The 24,307-nt window shown below is 41.8% G+C and overlaps 1 protein-coding gene across 2 annotated transcripts in view; it reads right to left on the bottom strand.

Annotated features, from left to right (window-relative positions):
* Window positions 1-24,307, bottom strand: part of LOC109909554 (cadherin-18) — a 363,038-nt gene that overhangs the window by 53,427 nt on the left and 285,304 nt on the right. For both annotated transcript variants that reach the window (XM_031796728.1, XM_020508571.2), the window contains 3 exons: window positions 15,569-15,736; window positions 14,376-14,563; window positions 7,338-7,591 (listed from right to left, as the gene is read on the bottom strand). In XM_031796728.1, coding sequence (XP_031652588.1) covers window positions 7,338-7,591; window positions 14,376-14,563; window positions 15,569-15,736 — 610 coding nt within the window. The remainder of the gene's footprint in view (window positions 1-7,337; window positions 7,592-14,375; window positions 14,564-15,568; window positions 15,737-24,307) is intronic.

The following is a 24,307-nucleotide window of genomic DNA, read 5'->3' as shown; positions in this document are numbered from 1 at the left end:
CCCGCCGTCTTCCAATCCTTCACAAACAAGGTTTTCCAGGATATAATCAACTGCTTTCTCATCGTCTACATTGATGACATCCTGATTTACTCACACTCCCTGAATGAACACATACAGCATGTGCAAAAGGTTCTTCAACGGCTCCTTGACCATAACCTTTATGTGAAGACTGAAAAGAGCACCTCCCATGTAACCTTTGTAAACTTCCTCAGTTTTGTACGGACACCTGGAGGGGTCAGCATGGATGAGAAGAAAGTCACAGAGAACAAAGTCACCAAACCCACCACCGTTAAGGAACTCCGACATTTCATTGGGTTCTACAACTACTATCGCCGGTTCATTCGGAACCACCTCTTCACCTCAGCTCCTGTCCTTCGCCAACCTGATCCGACCTTTCCTTTCACCCTGGAGGTGGATGCCTCCGATGTAGGAGTAGAAGCCATCCTCTCTTAGCGGGTGGGAACACCTCCAAAATCACATCCCTGTGCCTTCTTCTCCAGGAAGTTATCCCCTGCTGAGAGGAATTACGATGTGGGGAACAGAGAACTCCTCGCCATCAAGCTGGCCCTCGAGGAGTGGCGCCATTGGTTGGAGGTCGCACAACATCCTTTTCTCATCCTAACAGATCATCATAATCTGGAATATATCAGAGGGGCCAAGAAGTTGAACTCCAGACAAGCCGGCTGGGCTCTCTGCTTCACACGTTTCCATTTTTATGTTACTTACGTCCCTGTAAAGAAAAACGTAAAAGCTGGTGCTCTCTCCCACCAGTTTGACATTCTGTCCAGTAACTCAGACCCTACACCCATTCTTCCGTTCTCATGCATTATGGGACCGGTACAGTGGGAGGTTCACTCTGGCATACAAGAATCCCTAACCTCAGACCAGGCTACTCCTGAGACACCAGCTGGGAAGAATTACATACCAGCAGCTGTTAGCCCCAACTGATGCAATGGTGTAACAAGTCCTTGGTGTCAGGACATCCGGGCATTACACGAACCACCGAACCGAGCCCGTAAGTTCTGGTGGTACTGTAACGTTTAGTTTTTATTTTCTTAGTCAACCTTGTATTCTGTTTCGTTGTGTTCTTGTACGTAGCCCTGTTGCATTGTGTTCTTGAACGTAGCCCTGTCTTTCATTTTTGTTCATTTCTTTCACCTGTGTTAGTTACTCACCTGGCCTCATCAGCTCCTTATTTAGTTCAGTTTATTCTGTTTGTGCCTTTGTGAGGTATTCTTCATTTAGACTACTAAACCTTTTCCTAGCTTGTTTGTGTGAACCAGTTAGAGCCTTCAGTCCTTGTTTTGATTTACCTGCCTGTTTGCCTAACTGTGTATGACCATTGCCTGCCTGTGACTATAATTCCTGCCTTCTGTGAATGCGAAATGAACACCTGCCATGCTCTGCGCGTGAATCTACACTTTTTTTTATCCCTGAGTATTCATTGCACCCTTAAGACATCACAAGGGTTAAGTATACTTTAAAGTACTATTCCATTTTTTTAAAGTACTATTCAATATTTTTACTCCACTACATTCCTACAATTAATTTGAGTTTTTACTCCATACATTCTCCCTGTCTCCCAAAAGTAGTCATTACATTTTGAACACATAGAAGGACAGGAAAATGGTGAAATTCACCCACTTATCAAGAGAAAATCCCTGGTCATCTCTACTGACTCTGATCTGGCAGACTCACTAAACACAAATGCTTTGTTATGAATTATTTCTGAGTGTTGGAGTGTGCCCCTGACTATCCATATAAAAAAATCATAATAATAATTAAATCATGCCATCTGGTTTGCTTAATATAAGGAATTAGAAATTATTTATACTTTTACTTTGATACTTAATAAGTATATTTAAAATGAAATACTTTTACTCAAGTATTATTTTACTGGGTGCCTTCCACTTTTTTACTTGAGTCATGTTATATTAAGGTATTTTTACTCAATATGACGAATGGCAACTTTTTCAACCACTACAGTTGTGTTTGTGTGACCATGAGACATCCCGGAAATCAGTCTTCTGATGAAAACGTCTGTAGCGTCGAATGGTTTGGCCTACAAACTAATATGGCCACTCTAAGCTCTCTGTTTTGCTCTACAACCCCCACGCATCACGTTCGAAGGTGACCCATACAAATTAATGGAAGTATGGAGGTAGTTTTGTTGCAACACAAATCAGGGGTTAAATGTGTATCCAAAAAAACTTAAATTTCCTGATCTTTCTTATATCTCCTCGATATAGGACAGACACTTCAAAACCGCATACTGCCATTTATGAATGTGTTATTCAATCCATTTCTATCGGCAAAAGTACTTTTACATTTGACATTTTATTAATTTAGCAGACGCTCTTATCCAGAGCGACTTACAGTAGAGTGTATACATTTTCATACTTTTTTCGTAGTAAAGGCAAAAGTCTATATTTTATTAAATGATATATACAGTGCCTTGCGAAAGTATTCGGCCCCCTTGAACTTTGCGACCTTTTGCCACATTTCAGGCTTCAAACATAAAGATATAAAACTGTATTTTTTTGTGAAGAATCAACAACAAGTGGGACACAATCATGAAGTGGAACGACATTTCTTGGATATTTCTAACTTTTTTAACAAATCAAAAACTGAAAAATTGGGCGTGCAAAATTATTCAGCCCCTTTACTTTCAGTGCAGCAAACTCTCTCCAGAAGTTCAGTGAGGATCTCTGAATGATCCAATGTTGACCTAAATGACGAATGATGATAAATACAATCCACCCGTGTGTAATCAAGTCTCCGTATAAATGCACCTGCACTGTGATAGTCTCAGAGGTCCGTTAAAAGTGCAGAGAGCATCATGAAGAACAAGGAACACACAAGGCAGGTCCGAGATACTGTTGTGAAGAAGTTTAAAGCCGGATTTGGATACAAAAAGATTTCCCAAGCTTTAAACATCCCAAGGAGCACTGTGCAAGCGATAATATTGAAATGGAAGGAGTATCAGACCACTGCAAATCTACCAGACCTGGCCGTCCCTCTAAACTTTCAGCTCATACAAGGAGAAGACTGATCAGAGATGCAGCCAAGAGGCTCATGATCACTCTGGATGAACTGCAGAGATCTACAGCTGAGGTGGGAGACTCTGTCCATAGGACAACAATCAGTCGTATATTGCACAAATCTGGCCTTTATGGAAGAGTGGCAAGAAGAAAGCCATTTCTTAAAGATATCCATAAAAAGTGTTGTTTAAAGTTTGCCACAAGCCACCTGGGAGACACACCAAACATGTGGAAGAAGGTGCTCTGGTCAGATGAAACCAAAATTGAACTTTTTGGCAACAATGCAAAACATTATGTTTGGTGTAAAAGCAACACAGCTCATCACCCTGAACACACCATCCCCACTGTCAAACATGGTGGTGGCAGCATCAAGGTTTGGGCCTGCTTTTCTTCAGCAGGGACAGGGAAGATGGTTAAAATTGATGAGAAGATGGATGGAGCCAAATACAGGACCATTCTGGAAGAAAACCTGATGGAGTCTGCAAAAGACTTGAGACTAGGACGGAGATTTGTCTTCCAACAAGACAATGATCCAAACATAAAGCAAAATCTACAATGGAATGGTTCAAAAATTAACATATCCAGGTGTTAGAATGGCCAAGTCAAAGTCCAGACCTGAATCCAATTGAGAATCTGTGAAAAGAACTGAAAACTGCTGTTCACAAATGCTCTCCATCCAACCTCACTGAGCTCGAGCTGTTTTGCAAGGAGGAATGGGAAAAAATGTCAGTCTCTCGATGTGCAAAACTGAAAGAGACATACCCCAAGCAACTTACAGCTGTAATCGCAGCAAAAGGTGGCGCTACAAAGTATTAACTTAAGGGGGCTGAATAATTTTGCACGCCCAATTTTTCAGTTTTTGATTTGTTAAAACAGTTTGAAATATCCAATAAATGTCGTTCCACTTCATGATTGTGTCCCACTTGTTGTTGATTCTTCACAAAAAAATACAGTTTTATATCTTTATGTTTGAAGCCTGAAATGTGGCAAAAGGTCGCAAAGTTCAAGGGGGCCGAATACTTTCGCAAGGCACTGTATTTGTATATTTATAATTAAAGAGGTCCTAAAATGTAAAATAAAATAGCTATATAATGCACATTAAGACCCTTTTAAAACAATTCCATATGTTAGCCTATATGCAGGTCAGATTTTTATTATGTGTAAAATGAACATTGAATGTGTGGTTGGTAATTTATCTTTTAATTAACCAATTAAGACTGAAAGAGAGATGTTAACAGCAAGGTTCAAGCGTTTGGTGATTACATGGGAGGAATCAAAAACAGAATGGGCGTTTGCATGATCATGTGATTCCATAAGACGTCGAAATAGTGAAATGTTTTTAAGTGTGAAATTTTGACAGCACAAAAAATGCCTAAACACAACCTCATATCATATCAATTGCTTGGTGTGGTGGGTTTTGCTTCAGTCTATAAGGTAACTGAATACGATGGCAAAAGTTACACTCTCCTGGTAAACTGAAATCCTCTAACAAAGTTTGCCTGTCAATTATTCATATGTCAGTGTCCTGAGATGGACATTCGCTAATGGCCTATACTCCTTATAGGGGTCAAGTAAGTCCAGAATTGGGCAGATTACTTTATAAATGTAATCTTTACAGGTTCTAGTTAACTGTCCAAAATTGTAATCAGTAACGTAACTTTTGGATTACCAAAACTCAGTAACTTAATCGGATTACTTTCAGTTACTTTCGAAATGCTTTCCCCGTAAAGAGATTCTCCAGTACTTCTGTATACTTTTAGCCAGTTGTTCTGAAAGTAGCGCTCACAAGACAGAAGTGGTCCCTGAAAACTGCCTACTACCTCATATTTGCAACATGTCATTTCTCTCTCTCTCTCTCTCTCTCTCTCTCTCTCTCTCTCTCTCTCTCTCTCTCTCTCTCAGTATGCATCTTACTAGCTGTAACTCAAATGGCGAGGGGCTGAAGCTCATTGGCTAGAACTCAAATTGCAAGGGAGGCTGGCGCACGTATAGGAAAATGTAGGAAAAATGGTACTAAACAGCTTCCATGAAACAGTTGCTTTCAAACTAGGATTTTCGTGTCTAATTGAGTTAAAACAGTAATTATGCTCATAGATTATATGCATGTATTAACTACATATTGACGCATCAAGCCCAAAGAGGGAGGTTTAAAAAATGTTTTATATTCACCAAAATTCCAGAGTATGTCTTTAAGAGGCATTGGAAGACAAAAAGGATCAATCAAACGCATTTGGTGTGTCATCATAGTGCTCTCTGACTTGTGGTGGAACAAACGTAAACTTGTGGCTTTTTTCACTGCTGAATTAAATGTCATTGAGAAGACTGAAAGGTGTCAATGTACTTTTTTTGCAAACATATTTTATAAATGTAAAACCCCTTTCATTGCAATATAGATAAAACAAATTATGGTTCTTTATATAACCTTTATGGAGAATGGTTCTATAAAGAATGATTATTTGTAGATCCTTTCAAAGAACCATGCAGGTTTTTTTTTATTACGGGAAGCCATATTATATTCTTAAAATTCCATAGGTGTTATTATTGTGTTCGCTGACAAGTTTAATCAAGTGAGCTTCCTCTGGAACAGCTGCAGTTCCCCAAGGAGAGACTTGAAAACCATTGATTGATTTAGTCAACCATTCTCAATTGTTCTCAATTGACTCAAAGTCTTTTACAAGACACTTTCACTGGCCATAGTATAGAATGGCATAAAACAACACGTTAGATGAACTGGAATGACACTCACTCACGGTTGCACAAAAAGAGCCGCTCCAAAATATTCTAATGAGCTGCTTCCCCTACATTTGAATTATGACTAAACGACCAAAGAACCCTTTGGTGAACTGTAAAGAACCATCAAAGAACTCAAAGGTCAATTTGAGTCATTATGATTCCGCATAGAACCATCACCCTTCCCAAAGCACCCTTGAGGAACCCTCATAATTTAGTGTGTACAGTTTTTTTTGTTTTTGTAATCAGATAACTCTCTAACCCTGAGTCATACATAGGGCTTTATTAAAAAATATGTTATTACTATTACAGAAGACCATTTACAGTGCAGAGTGTGACACAGGTTATTACTCTCTGTAACGTAAGGAGTTGCTAGAGAACTCTCATCATGGAGGTGTCAGATCAGACAGCACCTTGGTCAGAGGAACTTGAAGATGTTGCTGTGATGATTATGACTCACCACCTTGTTCAGCAATTAAAATGTGTCAATAACAAAGGGACCTGAAATCTAACTACTGGCCTTATTTCTTTGTATCTTGAGGGAACATAAATGATACATGAGGCAAAAGCAGCATCAGCGATCAGAGAGAGAGAGAGAGAGAGAGAGATTGCTATCTGTCCCCAACAGCAAACCGTCAACCACTACCTCAAGGAATATTATTTTGTGGCATTTTTCTTTTCCTCAGTTCAAATGGATTTTATTCAAACCTTTCCCATTGTCTCTTCCATTCTGGTAGTGAACAGTGAGACAGAGAGCTCTACGAATTAGACGAGGGGGAGGTATCCCACCAGGACCCTTTCATATGTAGATTTCCTTTTGTTTAACACAAATCCCTTTCAAATATTTTAAACTGTTGATTCACAATAAGAATCTTGTTTAAAAAATGTCAGACTCTGTCAGAATCTCTATCACTCCTTGAAAATGTATTATAGATACATCTTTCTTCATAAAGGGTCTGGCTAGCCAGCCTGTCTTTTGCAGACATGGTGGAAAGAGATATGGCCACAATAACATGTGAAGGGACTGCGGTTCAGTGCTTAATACAGTTGAGGAATTCCCATATGTACAGCGTGGTGTTTCACCAAACCAAGATCTTATATCATGTAATAGGGACTATTAGATTACAATCTATTGGGGTATGGATAATATACTGTATCTGATATGAGGTTATGACGCAATTCCCTCTTCATTTCTTGGAATGTGAAAATGAATACAAGGTTTGTATAGACTGAATGGCCCTAAGCTTTTAGACATGATAATTGGAGCCCATGCCGTGCAAACTAGGAAAGCTGATTCCTATTAGGACACTTGAAAGGTTATATGTTTTTTTAAATCAGGTTAATATTACCATATCTTTGCGCATGAGTATACATGCATATTATGTGTTGTCTAGTAGTTAAATGTATACTCATAACAACAAAACATTTGCCTGACCAGACTGGAGAATCATGTTTGAACACAAAACATGGAGTGGACACCTGATTAGCCTAGTTCTGGAAACTGTACTACCCAGGCTTAGCGATGAGGTGATGCAGACAGAGAATAGATTGTCTCCAAGCTCTTACCTGACAGGACTGTTTTTGCTGTCTGGATCCCGGGCTGTTACAGCCCCCACCTCTGTACCAATATGAGCGTTTTCATAAACATCCATGATGTAATAATCCATAGAGAATACAGGAGGCTCGTCCACATCTCCCACGGTGATCTTTAGGGTGGCAGTGTCTTTGAAAGGACCAAGGTAGGAAAAACGAGGTTCCACGTGGGTATTCACTCCTTCAATGTGAAGGGTGTAGGTCTTCTTCCTCTCATAGTTCAGTGGCTGTATGTCCAGGAAAAAGGCACCAGGAAAACATGCAGGATTAGGAACATACTTTACTCCACTTGTGTACCATGTAATTACAATGCAAGTAGCCCACTAAAGTACTATGTTACAACATTTTAAACCAATGCGTCCCACAGCAACACCAGCATGTTTTAAACCAGTGTGTTTAAGATGTCTACAGACTTCTGGGTTATACCATTGGTTTAGTCTATTCATTCTGTATCAATAGATATCAACCATTAGTATGTGTGATTCATGGGGGCTGAGCTAGAGCGGTGTTTGTGAGACCGAATGGTTTGAGGTTTAAACTATTAGCTCTATCGATGAAAAGCTGTGATGCTCACGAACACGCACATTTGCTCTATGACGCTCACAAGCTATAGAAGTGTTTTTACAAGGTAAGGGGTTCTTCTACAAAGAAGATCATTAGAAATCCCATGACATATTGTAAATAATACTGTAATAATCTCACATGGTTGCTGTCACAAACTCCACACAATTGTCACTGACTAGTTGCATATTAATTTCACAGCGAGCAAACAATTTCTGTACAGCATTCATATGAATTCATTTTTATCAGGTTTTTGCTCTGGCAAAACATTTTTATTGACATTTGTAAAATGGAATGGAAAAACACTTAAGTGTGAGGCCAAATACAGGGGCTGGACATGCAGATAAATGAAAAGCCAATCTTTGCTGGGGTCTCGGGAGAGATAGGGTTAATACAAGTGTTCCCAAACTAGGGTATGCAACCCCAAGTTTCCAAGACCACAGTGTTCTCCATCATTGGGAAATGGAAAAAGTATGGAACTACCCAGACTCTGCATAGAGCTGGCCATCCTAACAAACTGAGCAAACGGGCAAGTAGGACGTTGGTCAGAAAGGTGACCAAGAACCCAATCACTAGTGACAAAAAATACGAAGTTCCTTTGCTGAGATGGGAGAACCTGCCAGAAGGACAACAAACTCTGCACCAGGGGCTCCCAAACTAGGGTTTGCGACCCCACGTGGGTTAATGTAATATGAAAATGGAATAGCTGGAGAATTTCTACAAAACAATAAATAATAATACATACATATATCCTACCAGCAAGACATTAGAAACTGTAATATCTTATGTTTCACCAATTCGTTGCTGAAAGATGACATGAATAACATACTTATTATACACTGTACTGGCAGGATAGAACAGTAGCCTCTGGTAAGACAAGGGGTGGTGGTCTATATACATTTGTAAACAACAGCTGTTGCACGATATCTAAGGAATGCTCAAGGTTAAATGAGTCAGGTTTGTAGGCCTCCTTGCTTGCACACACTTTTTCAGTTCTGTCCTACACCCCCGTGCTTCACGGTTGGGAGGGTGTTTTCTGCTTGCAAGCCTCCCCTTTTTTCCTCCAAACATAACGATGGTAATTATGGCAAAACAGTTCTGTTTTTGTTTCATCAGACCAGAGGACCTTTCTCCAAAAAGTACCATCTTTGTCCCCATGTGCAGTTGCAGGCCGTAGTATGGCTTTTTTATGACGGTTTTGGATCAGTGGCTTCTTCCTTGTTGAACGGTTTTTCACCTTGTTCTATTTAGGACTCGTTTTACTGTGGATATAGATGCTTTGTACCTGTTTCCTCCATCATCTTCACAAGGTCCTTTGCTGTTGTTCTGGGATTGATTTGCACTTTTCGCACCAAAGTACATTAATCTCTAGGAGACAGAACGCTCCTCCTTCCTGAGCGGTATGACGGCTGCGTGGTCCGATGGTGTTTATACTTGTGTACTATTGTTTGTACAGATGAACGTGGTACCTTCAGGCATTTGGAAATTGCTCCCAAGCATGAACCAGATTTGTGGAGGTCTACAATTCTTTTCTGAGATCTTGGCTGATTTATTTAGATTTTCCCATGATTTCAAGCAAGAGGCACTGAGTTTGACGGTAGGCCTTGAAATACATCCACAGGTATACCTCCAATTGACTCAAATGATTTCAATTAGCCTATCAGAAGCTTCTAAAGCCATGACATCATTTTCTGGAATTTTCCGAGCTGTTTAAAGGCACAGTCAACTTAGTGTATGTAAACTTCTGACCCACTGGAATTGTGATACAGTGAGTTATAAGTGAAATAATCTGTCTGTAAACAATTGTTGGAAAAATGACTTGTGTCATGAACAAAGTAGATGTCCTAATCGACTTGCCAACACTATAGTTTGTTAACAAGAAATTTGTGGAGTGGTTAAAAAACAAGTTTCAATGACTCCAAACTAAGTGTATGTAAACTTTCAAATTCAACTGTATGTGAGAATGCTATTCATTGACTACAGCTCAGCTTTCAACACCATAGTGCCCTCAAAGCTCATCACTAAGTTAAGGACCCTAGGACTAAACACCTCCCTCTTCAACTGGATCCTGGACTTCCTGACGGGGCACCCCCAGTTGGTAAGGGTAGGTAACAACACTTCCAGCACGCTGATCCTCAACACTAGGGCCCCTCAGGGGTGTGTGCTCAGTCCCCTCCTGTACTCCCTGTTCACTCATGACAGCACGGCCAGGCACGACTCCAACACCATCATTAATTTTGGCGATGAAACAACAGTGATAAGCCTGATCACCAACAACGGTGAGACAGCCTATAGGGAGGAGGTCAGAGACCTGACCATGTGGTGCAAGGACAACAACATCTCCCTCCCAACAACCTCTCCCTCAACATGATCAAGATCGAGATGATTGTGGATTACAAGAAAAGGAAGACCGAGAACGCCCCCATTCTCATCGACGGGGGGCGTGTAGTGAAGCAGGTTGAGAGGTTCAAGTTCCTTGGCGTCCACCTCACCAACAAACTAACATGGTCCAAGCACACTAAGACAGTTGTGAATAGGGCACAACAAAACCTATTCCCCCTCAGGAGACTGAAAATATTTTGCATTGTCTTCAGATCCTCAAAATGTTCTACAGCTGCACAATCGAGAGCAAGCTGACGGGTTGCATCAGTGTCTGGTTTGGCAATTGCTCGCACTCCATCCGCAAGGCACTACTGAGAGCAGTGCGTACAGCCCAGTACATCACTGGGGCCAAGCTTTCTGCCATCCAGGACCTCTATACCAGGCGGTGTTAGAGGAAGGCCCTAAAAATTCTCAAATACTCCAGCCACCCTAGTCATAAACTGTTCTCTCTGCTACCGCATGGCAAGCGGTACCGGCTACTCTGCACCCTGATCTCTCTTTTGACGAACATATCAAGACTGTTTCAAGGACAGCTTTTTTCCATCTACGTATTCTATTGCAAAAATTGGAAACTTTCTGTCCAAAAAGAATGCAGAAAAATTATTCCATGCTTTTGTTACTTCTAGGTTAGACTACTGCTCTACTTTCCGGCTACCCGGATAAAGCACTAAGTAAACTTCAGTTAGTGCTAAACACGGCTGCTAGAATCCTGACTAGAACCAAAAGAATTGATTATATTACTCCAGTGCTAGCCTCCCTACACTGGCTTCCTGTTAAGCAAGGGCTGATTTAAAGATTTTACTGCTAAACTACAAAGCATTACATGGGCTTGCTCCTACCCATCTTTCCGATTTGGTCCTGCCGTACATACTTACACGTACGCTACGGTCACAAGACGCAGGCCTCCTAATTGTCCCTAGAATTTCTAAGCAAACAGCTGGAGGCAGGGCTTTCTCCTATACAGCTCCATTTTTATGGAATGGTCTGCCTACCCATGTGAGAGACGCAGACTCGGTCTCAACCTTTAAGTCTTTACTGAAGACTCATCTCTTCAATAGGTCATATGATTGAGTGTAGTCTGGCCCAGGAGTGTGGAGGAGAACAGAAAGGCTCTGGAGACTAGTCAAGGATCATATCACCTCTACCTTACCTGTCATCCTAGACGCATTTGCTTACCGCCCCAATAGATCCACAGCGATCGCACTGCACACTGCCCTATCCCATCTGGACGAGAGGAATACATATGTAAGAATGCTGTTCATTGACTATAGCTCAGCATTCAACACCATAGTACCCTCCAAGCTCTTCATTAAGCTCAAGGCCCTGGGTCTGAACCCCGCCCTGTGCAACTGGGTCCTGGACATCCTGACGGGCCACCCATAGGTGGTGAAGGCAGGAAACAACACCTCCACTTCGCTGATCCTTAACACTGGGGCCCAACAAGGGTGTGTGCTCAGCCCACTGCTGTACTCCCTGTTCACCCATGACTTCGTTGGCCAAGCACGCCTCCAACTCAATCATCAAGTTTGCAGATAACACAACAGTAGTAGGCCTGATTACCAACAATGACGAGATAGCCTACAGGGAGGAGGAAAGGGATCTGGAAGTGCGGTGTCAGGAAAACAACCTGTCACTCAATGTCAACAAAACAAAAGAGATGATCGTGGACTTCAGGAAACAGCAGAGGGAGCACTCCCTTATCCACATCGATGGGACTGCAGTGGAGAAGGTGGAAAGGTTCAAGTTCCTCGGCATACACATCACTGAAAAATGAAATGGTCCACCCACACAGACAGTGTGGTGAAGAAGACACAACAGTGCCTTATCAACCTCAGGAGGCTGAATACATTTGACTTGGCACCTAAAACCCTGACAAACTTCTACAGATGTACAATTCAGAGCATCCTGTCAGGCTGTATCTGAAGAACTTTGCTTGGCATGTAAAACCCTCACAAACCTTTACAGATACACAATTGAGAGCATCCTGTATCACCGCCTGGTATGGCAGCTGCACCGCACGCAACCGCAAGGCTCTCCAGAGGGTGGTGCGGTCAGCCTAAAGCATCACCGGGGGCAAACTACCTGTCCTCCAGGACACCTAGAGCACTCAATGTCACAAGAAGGTCGAAAAGATAATCAAGGCCAACAACCACCCGAGCCACTGCCTGTTCACCCTGGTATCATCCAGGGTAGCTACTGCCCCATCAAAGCTGGGACCGAAAGACTGAAAAACAGCTTCTATCTCAAGGCCATCAGACTGTTAAACATTAGAGGCTTTTTCCTATATACATAGACCTGAAATCACTAGTCACTTTAACAATGTTTACATATTTTGCATTTCTCATCTCATATGTATACTATGTATTTTATTGTATTCTACTGTATCATAGTCTATGCCGCTCTGACATTGCTCATCCATATACTTAGTTCCATTCCTTTACATAGATTTGTGTGTATTGGGTATTATGTTGTGAAATTGTTAGATATTACTTGTTAGATATTACTGCACTGTCGGAGCTAGAAACACAAGCATTTCGCTAAACCCGCAATAACCTCTGCTAAACACGTGTATGTGACTGATCAAATTAGATTTTTATTTTGAAGATTTGGGATCAGAGAATAACAATGTTCTATTTCACACCAAGGTTTGGTGGTTATCGAGGGGGGGTGTTGGAAAGATTTTTTGCATTGAAAGTGGATTTATTGTCATTCAAAATGGATGTGAAAAAACGGAGTTGGTGTCGGACTGGTGTCTCCATGCCTCTGTAACAGACATATTTGGGAAACGGAACCAAAGCATGCAGGGATAATACAAAAACATTCTACAGATGAGTGACCGAATCAGTGGATTCAGAGGAAATAATCATTATTGGATAGAGTCTTTCAAAAGCGAACCATGTCCCCTTTCCGCGGCTGTGCATGTTTATTGACAGAAAACAGTATCATTAAGTGTCCCAGACAACTGATGACTTCTCACCTCTAACGCTCAGAGGAGCAGTTTGGGACATACTTCCCAATTTGTTTGACTGTGATCCTGGCTCAGTTGACATGCCGGTAAGCGAAATTGTGAAGTGGGCACGACAAAGCCTATTCCCCCTCAGGAAACGAAAAAGATTTGGCATGGGTCCTGAGATCCTCAAAAGGTTCTACAGCTGCAACATCAAGAGCATCTTGACCGGTTGCATCACTGCCTGGTACGGCAATTGCTCGGCCTCCAACCTTTTTTTCGCACTATTGGTTAGAGCCTGTAAGTAAGCATTTCACTGTAACGTCTACACTTGTTGTATTCGGCGCACATGACAAATAAACGTTGATTTGATTTGAATCGAACAGCTGATCGAATGCATTCAAATTATGTGCGACTGTCGACCACGCCCCCTGACTTTGAGAAGTTCTGACGTAACATGCATCAAGCACACCGATCTCATTAGTGGTGGTGAGACAAGATACTGTACATTATGTCAGACTAATTTGCAAATTGACTGTCATAGCCCAACATTTAAAGTATGTGATGGTGAGTTGAGGAAACCATCAGAAATACTGTTAAATACTAAAAAAGTTAACATTGGCTATTAATTACAAAATTGTTTTCACATGGTTGGGGTCGCAACAATTTTCCGATATCAAAATGGGGTCATAGGCCAAAAACGTTAATACAATGTTTTTACTAAAATAATAACAGTGTTATTACACAGGAATAGAGAGCAATATCATTGTTTTCCTAAAGTTTGCATTTGCAAAATATGTCACATGGATTTTTACAATGGTAGAAACTCTCTCCAACCAATGCTTACAACAATTGTATGTTTTAAATCCATGACGGGGAGTGTGCAAGTACACACTTCTGGAAAAGAGTGCCTTAAGCACAACTTTGTCATGTACCTTCATGAAGTTGATTATTCCCTCCCTGTTGTCCCTGTTACTGTTTCATTCATTCATTGATTCATTCATTTACTCTGTTATGTACCTTCTTGAGATTGATTATTCCTTCCCTAGAGTGCCTGTCATTGTTAATTAATTAATTTATTCTTTAATGAATTAATGAATTTATTCATTCACTCTGTATACCTTCTTGAGGCTGATGATTCCCTCTCTGGTGTCTCTGTCTGTGGCGATGGAGAACATGGCTGCTCCTTCTGAGTTGATGATGCTGTACTTGATCGCTGCATTTACGCCAAGGTCCTCATCATTGGCTTTAATCTTCCCTACTGGCTTGCCCACCTGGGCTGATTCAGGGACGTACAACTGGTAATTTTCTGTGGATCATGAACATAACAATACAGACATTGTTTGCATCTGAAATGGCACCATATTCCTTAGAGTGTACTAAATAGGGAATAGGGTGGCATTTGGGACAAAGGCTAAGAAACAGCTTAGCATCACTAGTTGGTGGCATATTTTGGGTGGATTTTCCAAATGATGATGTATTTTACCTGTGTCACCCTGATTTGACTTCACAGAATGGAATTGTTACTAAATACCTTTTGATATCAAGTCAGATTGCTTGAATCAACATTTAGAGCTACAATGCGTCTGAGCGCACTTGAATAGAATTTACTTTAACTTGGACTCTAAAAGAGATGTGATTATTAAACTATAATTTTACAGTATTGATGTTCAGTGTTCTTACATATTTATTCAGCCAGCATGGCATTTGATGAGATAGATTTTGAGATCATATGTCATATCAATATATGATTATTATTACATAGGATAGATTAAAAAAATATATATAAAATCAGGACTCACAATTGGTAAGGTTTTACTCAATGCTATACTCATCTAACTAATGTATGTTGAACATATGTTAATTATTAAGGATTGGGCTCCTGACAGTCAATTAAAGCTGTTTAGTTTTTCTGTAATTAAGCTCAATCCATTTGAGTGAGGAGGAGTGTATTTCGATTCTTTAATAGATATATGAGAAATCTCCATTTGTAATTGGCTAAACATACTCTCAAATTGACATTGTGCCAGTCACGTGACATATCTGAGAAGCACTGCTGTTTATTAAACAAAGGAATTAGACAGTCGATTTCTTAGATACTGTAAAGACATTTTTAAAATCACGTTCCAAGTGATATGGAGTAACTGGGCAACGTTCTGTAAATGATGTGAAACGTTGCTAACATAAATTCTACGAATAAAACTGACGTGATTCCTTATTCCACATGTCAGAGAGGTATCTTATGTTCTTTCTCTCTGAACACTCTACAACGTTTGACTGCTGAAGGCAACCCTGGTGTCTATACAGTACTCACTTTGCGGGAACTTGGGTGGGTTGTCGTTGACGTCGGTGAGGGTGATGTTGATGGTGGTGGATCCAGAGAGTCCTCCAACCGATCCTGCCATGTCTTTGGCTTGAATGACTACAGCATAGTGTTCCCTCGCCTCCCGGTCCATGTTGGCTAAGGCAGTCCTGATGACTCCTGGACAGGGGGAGAAGAATATCAATAATAGAAGAGTACCAATGTTACTACACACTTAAAAATAAAGGTGGAAGTTGTAAACAAATAAGGTTCTTGAGAACTATTCCATAGGGGAACCATTTTAGTCTCTCTGAAGAACCATAAATGGGATGGTTCTTTGAATAACCACACAAAAATCCCAAACCAGAAATGTTTCAGCCCTTGAGGATCTGAATTGAATAGCCTTGCTGTAGGTTTTTAACCCATTCAAATTCATTTTAGAGTTAGCAGTACTACCCATAACTGTGTTTCCTGGTGATGGAGACATGGTTGTTGTATTCTTTGAGCCTTCACCAAGTGAGGTCCTAGGTGAATATGTTGTCATTAAAATGTAATTATTTAAGACAATACAAGACCTGTGTGGTTCAGTTGGGTAGAGCATGGAGTTTCCATCACCAGAGTTGTGGGATTGATTCCCACGGGGGACCAGTATGAACATGTATGCACTCACTACTGTCATATGTTCTAGTGTCTACCAAATTACAACATATTTTTTTACATGTTTCATAAGACCTTCTTTCGAGGGTATAGTTTTACCCTAATACAGTGAGCTGAAACTCATAGTTTACAGGCCTCATCAGGCCTGCAAGTCACATGATGCTGGCTTGCAAAGTGATGTGTAATTTCTGTTGGAGTCCAGACAGAATGGGGATTTCCATCATTTTGAATTTGTATTCACCCGCAATCTGTATTCAGAATGACTGTCATGGTTGGGAAGACTTAGATATGAGACTACCTTAACCCATTCACATCCTTGTACTATACGGTGCCTTCAGAAAGTATTCAGACCCCAACACTTTTTCCACATTTCCTTAAGTTCCAGCCTTCTAAAATGTGTTCAATAAAACGTCCTCAGCAATCTACACACAATACCCATAATGACAAAGCAAAATAAATGGAAATACCTTACTTACATGAGTATTCAGACCCTTTGCTATGAGACTCGAAATTGAGCTCAGGTCCATCCTGTTTCCATTGATCGTCCTTGAGATGTTTGTAAAATTTGATTGGAGTCCACTTGTGGTAAATTCAATTGATTGGACATGATTTGGAAAGTCACACACCTGCCTACATAACGCACTACAGTTGACAGTGCATGTCAGAGCAAAAACCAAACCATGAGGTTGAAGAAATTGCCTGTAAAGCTCAAAGACAGGTTGTGTCGAGACACAGATCTGGAGAAGAGTACCAAAACATATCTGCAGCATTGAAGGTCCCTAAGAACACAGTGGCCTCCATCATTCTTAAACGGAAGAAGTTTGGAACCACCAAGATTCTTCATAGAGCTGGCCAGCCGGCCAAACTGAGCAATCGGAGGAGAAGGGCCTTGGCCAGGGAGGTCACCAAGAACCCGATGGTCACTCTGACAGAGCTCCAGAGTCCCTCTGTGGAGATCGGAAAACCTTCCAGAAGGACAACCACCTCTGCAGCACTCCACCAATCAGGCTTTTGTGGTAGATTGGCCAGACAGAAGCCACTCCTCAGTAAAAGGCACATGACAGCCCGTTTGGAGTTTGCCAAAAAGCACCTAAAGACTCTCAGACCATGAGAAACAAGATTCTTTGGTCCGATGAAACCAAGATTGAACTCTTTGGCCTTAATGCCAAGCATCACGTCTGGAGTAAGCCTGGCATTATCCCTATGATGAAGCATGGTGGTGGCTGTGGAACAACGCTCCTCATCCAACCTGACAAAGCTTGAGGGGATCTGCAGAGGAGAATGAAACTCCCCAAATACAGGTATACCAAGCTTTTAACGTCATACCCAAGAAGACTCGAGGCTGTAATTGCTGCCAAAGGTGCCTCAACAAAAGTCAAGGTCTGAATACTCATGTAATATTTCAGTTTTTTATATTTAATAAATTAGAAGAAATAGAGTGGAAAAAGTCAAAGGGTCTGAATTCTTTCCAAAGGCACTATATTTAGTGCAATATCAAAATGCGCCATTGAACAAATTCGGTTTGACAGGCCACATTGACACAGAAAGTATGATAGATAATAACAATCAATCAAAGTTGGGATTTTGAGAAAATGTTCAAATATCATTAAAATAATTTCAACATATGTATTTTGAAATACATTTCAGAATTAAATAGTTTAACGTCATATAGCATTGTTATTTGACTTGTTCTATGCTCAAATATGCCAAATGTCTGATTCATCTGGTTGTTGTTTTTGAAGTGTTTAGTACTACATGTGTACAAACATACCACAGACACATGCGGGTGTGTGTTGATTTCTGTGATATGTGTGTACACACACGTGTGCTTGTGGGAGAGAAAGATGGAGAATGCAGTAGCTGGCCTCACTTGCCATTGACATATTAGATTTGCTTATGCTGTACACAAATCAAATCATATTTTATTGACCACATACACATATATAGTAGATGTTATTGCGGGTGTAGGGAAATGCTTGTGTTCCTAGGTCCAACAGTGTAGTAGTATCTAACAATTCACAACAATACAGACAAATCCAATAGTAAAATAATGGATTTAAGAAATGTTTATAAATTAGGTCTAGCATTGTTGGAGTAGGAATGACTAAAATACAGTAGAATACAGGATATACATATGAAATGAATAAAGCGGTATGTAAGCATTATTAAAGTGACTTGTGTTCCATTATTAAAGTGGCCAGTGATTCCAAGTCTATGTATATAGGGCAGCAGCCTCTAAGGTGCAGGGTTACATAACCGGGTGGAAGCCGGCTAGTTATGGCCTCGATATAGAAGCTTTTTTTCAGTATATCGGTCCCAGCACCTGTACTGACATTGCCTTTTAGATGATAACGGGATGAACAGGCCGTGGCTCGGGTGGTTGATGTCTTTGATGATCTTTTTGTCCTTCCTGTGACATCGGGTGCTGTAGGTGTCCCGAGGACAGGTAGTTTGCCTCCGGTGATGCGTTGGGCAGACCACACCACTCTTTGGCAAGCCCTTGTGGTTGCAGAAGGTGCAGTTGCCGTACCAGGCAATAATACAGCCCAACAGGATGCTCTCAATTGTGCATCTGTAAAGGTTTTAGTGGTCAAGACACATTTCTTCAGTCTCCTGAGAAAGAAGAGGCGCTGTTGCACATTCTCCTCCACACTGTCTGTGTGGGTAGACCATTTCCGATCATCGGTGATGTGTACGCCGAGGAACTTGAAGCTTTCCACCTTCTCCACTGCGGTCCTGTCGATGTGGATAGGGGCATGCTCCCTATGCTGTTTCCCGAAGTCCACGATCAGTTGCTTTGTTTTGTTGATGTTATTTTCCTGGCACCACTCAAACAGGGCCTTCACCTCCCCTCTGTAGGCTGTCTCGTCATTGTTGGTAATCAGTCTCCAAACTTGATGAGGCGTGAGTGGCCACACAGTCATGGGTGAACAGGAATTGGGCTGAGCATGCACCCTTGTGGGGCCCATGTGTTGAGGATAAACAAATTAGAGGTGTTGTTTCCTACCTTCGCCACCTGGGGGCGGCCCTTCAGGAAGTCCAGGACCCAGTTGCACAGGGCTAACGTTCCGACCCAGGGCCCCAGGCTTAATGATGATGTTTGAGTGTACTATGGTGTTGAATGCTGAGCTATGTATGGGTATGTTACAGTCCCTGATGTCTCTCTGGATGGAGCTCCTAGCCTTGAGCTTGTCCACTTTCTTGTCCAGGGACAGAGCATCTTGGATCAGCCTCTGAGATGAGTTCAATTGCTCCAGGGGATACGAACATGCTGGTGAGTACCCTATTCTGATATCCCAAAGTTATTTCTGGCTGTTTGTAATAACACAAAAAACTGTTCTGGGCTAATGATGTAAGAAATATATATATGCCTTGATGACAGCTTTGAGGAAAATCATGACAAGGGTTTAACTCATTACTGGAGCAATTCCGCGAACCATCTATTGGGCAGCAAGCCACAATGAAAACCTCCAGGATGCTCTGTAACCCCGCCACCAGTGGTGCTTTTCCCCAGCCTACCCTGGCTTCCAGAGAACCGCCTTTACCTCCTCCGGATCGCTATGTTGGGGAGCCTGGGACCTCCCGGACGATTCTCTCCCAGTGCTACCTCATCTTTGAGCTGCAGTCCTCTTCATTTCCTTCAGATCGTTCGAAGGTAGCATATCTCATAATACGGATGTCTGGAAGGGTGCTTGCCTGGGCTACGGCTGTGTGGGAGCAACAATCCGCCACTTGCCTTCGTCTGGAGGATTTCATAGCAGACTTGAGGAAGGTGTTCAATTCTCTGGTGTCCGGTAGGGAGGCGGCTCAGAAGCTACTTCAACTTCATCAAGACTTCCGTAGTGTGGCAGACTATGATGTCGGCTTTCGCACGTTGGCCTGGAACCCGGAGTCCCTGGTTGACACCTTCCTTTATGGTTAACCTGTCTTGGACTGGAGTAAAAACAGCCATGGACACAAGCTAAACACCTTCTTCGCTTGCTTTGAGGATAACACAATGCAGGTTCATCAGCAGGTACGAGTACGCTGGTATGCCATACTAGAAGTCTCCAAACTCGTATTACTCGTACTCCTCTCCATGCCATCCTGCTTTGGGGTCAAAATCTCTCCCAGTGCTCATTGACTCTGGGGCTGACAAGAGCTTCATGGATGCTACCCTGGTATCTGAGCTGGGTATCTCCACACAACTCCTCTCTATTCCCATGGACACCAGAGCATTGGATGGACACTCAATTGGCAGGGTCATTCACAGTACGGTTCTCATTAACCTGCAAGTGTTGGGCAATCACAGTGAGTCCATACAGTTTCTACTAATTGAATCTCCTCAATTTCCTGTGGTTTTGGTATTTTCATGGCTCCAGAAGTAAAATTCTACTTTAGTAAAAGTATGAAAATATTTCAAATTCCTTATTTATTTATTTTTTATGGAACGCAAACAAAGCATGTAGGTTTAGTGAGTCCGTCAGATCAGATGCAGTAGTGATGATATAGGGTTGTTCGGTTGATAATGCATGAATTGGACTATTTTCCTGTCCTGCTAAGCATTCAAAATGTAAAGAATAATTTTGGGTGTCAAGGAAAATGTTGGCAGTAAGAAGTACAATGTTTTCATAAAGACTGTAGTGAGGTAAAAGTACTTAAGTAGTACTTTAAAGTATTTTTACTTCAAGTACTTTACACCACTGCCCAGGACGTCCTCCTGCGGGCTTGGTAAAAGCCTTACATCTCTCCACTGTTCCTGCGGAGTACCAGGACCTCTGAGAAGTCCTGGTACTAACCAATACTCCTGCAGTGTTCAAGGCCCTGTTCAACAATGTGCTCCTTGACATGTTAAACTGGTTTGTGTTTGTCTACCTCAACGACATCCTTGCCTTTTCCCGTTCGGCTCAAGAGCAAGTCCTCCAGCACCTCCTGGAGAACCAGCTGTTTGTCAATGCAGAGAAATGTGAATTCCATCGCCCCACTATCTCCTTTTAGGGATACGTCATTGCTGCAGGGAGCGTTCAGATGGATCCTTGCAAGGTGAGAGTGGTGGTGGATTGGCCCCAACCCATATCTAGAGCGCAGCTAAGAAGATTCCTGGGATTTGCACACTTTTACCATTGCTTCATTCGGTGTTACAGCACCCTGGCTTCCCCCCTCTCTGCACTCACCTCTCCCAAGGTTCCGTTCAAGTAGTCCCCAGCTGCTGACCGGGCATTTGTGGATCTTTCACCGCTGCCCCCATCCTAATCCATCCGGACCCGTCCCATCAGTTGATGGTGGAGGTCAATGCATCTAATATTGGGCCGTTCTGTCCCAACGTTCTGCCCAGGACCAAAAGTTGCATCCCTGACCTTAACATCCCATTGCCATAATCCCGCTGAGAGGAACCAAGATGTTGGTAATCAGGAGTGGAGGCATTGGCTTGAAGGGGCGGAACACCATTCTTAGTGTGGACCGGCAATAAGAATTTAGAATATCTTTGCACCGCCAAACGCTCCAACTCCAGGCAGGCTCGTTGGGCTCTGTTATTCACTCAGTTCCATTTTACAATCTCCTACCGCCTCTGGGTCCAATAATGTTAAGCCTGATACCCTTTCTCACCTGTATAGTTCTATGGCTACACCCTCTGACCCAGAGACCATCCTCCCTACATCCTGTCTTGCAGCTACACTTGTCTTGGGTATCGAGAGCCTGGTCCGCAAGGCACAGTGTTCCCAGCCGGACCCAGGGGGGCAGTTAACCAGGTGTTTGTCTCTGATTCGGCCAGGTTCCCGGTCCTGGAATAGGCTTATTCCTCTAAACTTACCTGTCATCCTGGCTCCCATCAGACCTTGACTTTCATTCAACAATGTTTTTGGTGTACAACCATGGTTCCTGATGTCTCCGCATCTGTCGCCGCCTGCACTGTGTGCGGGCAGAACAATACTCAGCGGCAAGCTCCTGCTGGCCTCCTTCAACCACTCCCTGTTCCACACCACCCCAGGTCCCTGGATTTTGTCACTGGTCTCCTCCCATCAGATGGAAACACCACCATCCTTACGGTTGTGGATAGGTTTTCCAAAGCCACACTTTTCATTCCCCTTTTCAAGTTAAATATTTATAATAGTGTAGTTTGATTTTCGCACTCTGCAATTTCACCGGATGTTGGCCAGGTAGCGCCCCACCAGGTAGCGCCCCACGTAAAATCTAAAGTGTAATACATCAAAATAAAGCGTAACTTCTTGTTATTCCAGCCACTGTGTCAGATTTCAAAAAGGCTTTATGGCGAAAGCAGACCATGCGATTATCTGAGGACAGCGCCCCGCACACAAACACATGAAAAACATATTTCAACCAGGCAGGTGCGACACAAAAGTCAGAAATAGCGATATAAAAAATGCCTTACCTTTGTTGATCTTCTTCTGCTGGCACTCCAAAAGGTCCCAGTTACATCACAAATGGTCCTTTTGTTCGATAATGTCCTTCTTTATAGCCATAAAAACTCAGTTTAGCTGGAGCGCTTCAGTCAATAATCCATCCATTTTCCCTCCATCTAAATGCATACAAAATGAATCCCAAACGTTACTAATAAACTTTTCCAAACAAGTCAAAAAACGTTTATAATCAAACCTTATTATGTACCCTTATACGTAAATAAACGATCAAATTTAAGATGGAGAATTGTTATTGTCTTTCCCGGCAAAAAATACCAACGAACGTGCTCTCTTCCATGCACTTGAAAACATTACAGCCAAAATGGGAGCCACCTACAAAAACTACAATTTTTGGCTAATTTTTCTGAAAACCAGCCTGAAACTCTTTCTAAAGACTGTTGACATCTAGTGGAAGCCCTAGGAACTGCAATCTGGGAGGACTTGGCCTTAATTAATTAAAGTGATAGCCATTGAAAATGGAGGTAGGCTGAAATATATTATTCTCGGGGTTTCGCCTGCCATATCAGTTCTGTTATACTCACAGACATTTTTAGTAACTTTAGAGTGTTTTCTATCCAAATCTACCAATTATATGCATATCCTAGCTTCTGTGCCTGAGTAACAGGCAGTTTACTTTGGAAATGCTTTTCATCCAGAGGTCAAAATACTGCCCCCTACCCAAGAGAGGTTAAAACCTGTTGAGGCTAGGGGGCAGCATTTTCACTTTTGGATAAAAGGTGTGCCCAGAGTAAACGGCCTCCTACTCTTTCCCAGATGGGAATATATGCATAGTATTATTACTGGTGGATAGAAAACACTCTGGAGTTTCTAAAACTGTTTGAATTATGTATGTGAGTATAACAGAACTCATATGGCAGACAAAAACCTGAGAAGAAATCCAAACAGGAAGTGAGAACTCAATTTAGAAAACAGTGCCATTGGATGTCCACCTTAGATATGGATGAGAATGCACTTCCTAGGGCTTCCACAAGATGTGACCGTCTTTAGATTCTGGTTGTATGATTCTACTATAAAGGTGGGGCTCATAATAGCTCTTTGAGTGAGTGGCCTGGTAGAAAGCCTCGGTTTCAATACGCGCGGTCACGAGAGTGTTCTTGCGTTCCTATGCTTTTCTTCAGACAATGAAATTCTCCGGTTGGAACCTTATTGCTGATTAATGTTTAAAACATCCTAAATATGGATTGAATACATCATTTGACTTGTTTCTACGACCTGCAACGGAACTTTTTGAGTTTTTGTCTGGAGGAATTGCTCGTGCTTTTTGAGGGATGAATTCTGGGCTGAACAAGCTAACAACAAGTGGCTAAATTATGGGCTTTTTGGAACTTTATGGAACAAATCAGTCATTTATTGTCGAACTGGGATTCCTGGAACTGCCTTCTGATGAAGATATTCAAAGGTAAGTGAATATTTAATACTTTTTTTTGTAGCTTCTGTTGACGCCAAAATGGCGGCTATTTCTTTGGGTTCTGAGCGCCGTTCTCAGATTATTCTTTTTCCGTAAAGTTTTTTTAAAAATCTGACAAAGCGGTTGCATAGAGGATACATTTATCTTTAATTCTGTGAAAAACACTTGCATTTTTAATCCATGTTTATTGTGAGTATTTCTGCAAAATCAACGGATGTTTTGGAATCAAAACATTACTGCACGTAACGCGCCAATGTAAACTGAGAT

This window comes from Oncorhynchus kisutch, linkage group LG18, assembly GCF_002021735.2.
Source record: "Oncorhynchus kisutch isolate 150728-3 linkage group LG18, Okis_V2, whole genome shotgun sequence".
NCBI lineage: Eukaryota > Metazoa > Chordata > Actinopteri > Salmoniformes > Salmonidae > Oncorhynchus > Oncorhynchus kisutch.
The sequence above is the reverse complement of the archived record's forward strand: the minus strand, read 5'-3'. Positions and strand labels throughout refer to the sequence as shown.